The sequence below is a fragment of the Talpa europaea genome (assembly GCF_964194135.1).
Source record: "Talpa europaea genome assembly, chromosome: 15".
Taxonomy (NCBI): Eukaryota; Metazoa; Chordata; class Mammalia; order Eulipotyphla; family Talpidae; genus Talpa; species Talpa europaea.
The window spans coordinates 2,706,350-2,708,539 of record NC_140083.1 but is presented as its reverse complement, the minus strand read 5'-3'; the positions used below and the strand labels follow the sequence as shown (position 1 = coordinate 2,708,539).

The 2,190-nt window shown below is 66.2% G+C and overlaps 1 protein-coding gene across 1 annotated transcript; it reads right to left on the bottom strand.

The window, feature by feature from the left end:
* Nucleotides 1–227: 227 nt before the first annotated feature.
* On the bottom strand, nucleotides 228–1,316 carry A4GALT (alpha 1,4-galactosyltransferase (P1PK blood group); the record flags this gene model as incomplete). Its single annotated transcript, XM_084254885.1, has 1 exon — nucleotides 228–1,316. The coding sequence occupies one exon, from the start codon at nucleotides 1,314–1,316 to the stop codon at nucleotides 228–230; it is 1,089 nt and encodes a 362-aa protein (XP_084111011.1).
* Nucleotides 1,317–2,190: the final 874 nt, after the last annotated feature.

Below are 2,190 nucleotides of genomic sequence, written 5' to 3'. Positions count from 1 at the left end.
CTATCTTCTCGTTCCTTTGTTCAAGTCTTTAATAAAAGCGTGGGCTGGGAGAGTGGGAGGCAGCGCTGCTCTCGATGGCTCTCCCCAGGCTCCCCCTGCTGCAGCTTCATTTAGACTCCGGGTCTCCATTCATGGCAGAGAACTTCATCGTTGCCTGGCCTCATCTCCACGTCCCCAGTAAGAAAGGCGGAGACCCTTTTCCCTTGGGGTGGGGGGCCCGGCGGCCGTCAGGAGTCCCCCTTCATGGCCGCGTGGGTGGTGGGGCAGTAGCGCGCCTGGAGCTGGGCCAGCAGGGCCCGGGAGGTGGCCTGGAGGCGCGTGCCCTGGCTCATCTTGTTCCACACGTGCACGGCGTAGGTGGCGTGGAGGAGGCGCGACAGCTCGGCGGGGCTGATGTCCTCGAAGTACCTCTTCCAGTCCTGCCAGGGGATGGGGTAGAAGGCCTCGCAGGGCAGCGCGCTGACGCCGCGGCAGGTGCTGTTGCCGCGGCAGGTGCTGCTGTCGCCCAGGCTGCGCAGGGCGCACCACTTCTTGAAGACGCGCGTGAGCAGCTGCGGGCCCTGGTGGCCCCAGACCCAGCCGTTGTAGCGCGCCACGAAGTCGCGCATGCACAGCGCCAGGAACTCGTGGTGGCGCTCAAAGGCCAGGAAGGCGCCGTTGAGCACGTAGCGGGACTGCTTGCCCAGCACGTTGGTCAGGTTCCGCAGGCTCTTGAGGACGATGAAGTCGGTGTCCAGGTAGACGCCGCCGAACTTCCACAGGAGCGCGAGGCGCGCGGCGTCGGACAGCACGGGCAGCAGGTAGGGCTCCCAGCGCCGCCAGGCCGCCGCGTGCCAGGCCGCCAGGGGGGTGCCCCGGAGCAGCGCGGGCAGGTCCAGCGGCCGCAGCCGCACGTTGGGGAAGCAGCGCAGCAGCGACAGGCCCCGGCGCCGGGGCAGGGAGGCGTTGGAGGCGTCGCCGGCCCGCAGCCCCTGCATCAGGACCAGCACGCGGGCCTCGGGGTGCGCGCGGGCCGCCGACTCCACCGAGCACATGAACAGGAAGGTGGGGTCGGTGCGGTGGGAAGTCTCCAGGAAGAAGATGTTGCCGGGAGGGGGGCTGCCGGGGGACCGGGCGGGGGGCAGGAGGCGGGGGCAGGGCACGTCGAGGGGCAGGCTAGAGAGCTGTCTCGGGTTCCTGGGCTCTTCCACAACGTGCCAGTAGATCATGATGGAGATGAAAAACATGAACTTGAAGCTGATGATGAACAGGGTGCAAACCCGCTCCCGCCGGGTGCCCCAGAGCAGCCGGGGCAGACAGTGGGGGGATGTGGACATGGTCTCTTCCCAAAACACCAGGAGCCTCCTGCAGCAACTGGCCGGTCTGCAAGAGACGGGCACCACATTCAGGCAGGCTGCTGGCCTCCATGACCCAAGAACCCCACCAAGACCAGCCAGAGCCAACAGTGACTGTGGACCCTCCGCCCCTGGGTCAGAGCTCTGTGTCCTCCCTCGGGGGCAGTGGGCCGTGGGCCGAGGTCTGGGCAGGACTCCCCTGTGAGTTTCCCAAGTGCCACCTACAAAGTGCGGTCATCACGGCCCAGGCCAGCCAGGCACGTGAGAGGCTGTCAAAACCAGGCGGGCAGACTGTGGTCCGAGGGCCCACAGTTCCAACCAGGCCTGGGGCTGCCCCAGAGGGCCGACTGCCCGGTAGCCGGGAGACCTTCCAGCATGGCCCGGGGTTCAGGCCAGCCTAGGCACTGCATGGCCAAGGCGCCAGCATGGCGAGCTCACTGACAGTCAAGGTGGTGTGTTCCAGCTACGTGGGGATGCCTACCCGGTCCAGAAGCCCAGGCTGGCTTCCCCAGCCCTTGCCCTGGACTTTGCTTCTCACAGACAAAGGTCTGGAAGGGAGAACAGGGAGACTGTCTGTGACCCTGTTTTGTCCTTAGGGTGATGCCTACTGGGCCAACAGCCCACAGGTGTCTCAAGAGAATAAGACAGGCTTGGGGCCTGTCCCCTGACTGCCTGGAACACACAAGCGAGCAAAGGGCCGGTGGCCGGGAGAAGGTGCCTTCCGGGGAGGCGCCGCTGTGGGATGCTGAGAGGGGCTTCGCCAGAGGGACCCCTCTCCCTGCTGCTCAGCTCAGTGCTGGCACACAGTAGGCACACAGGGAACGGGCTTCCTCTCATCGACTCACTCAGTAGTCAG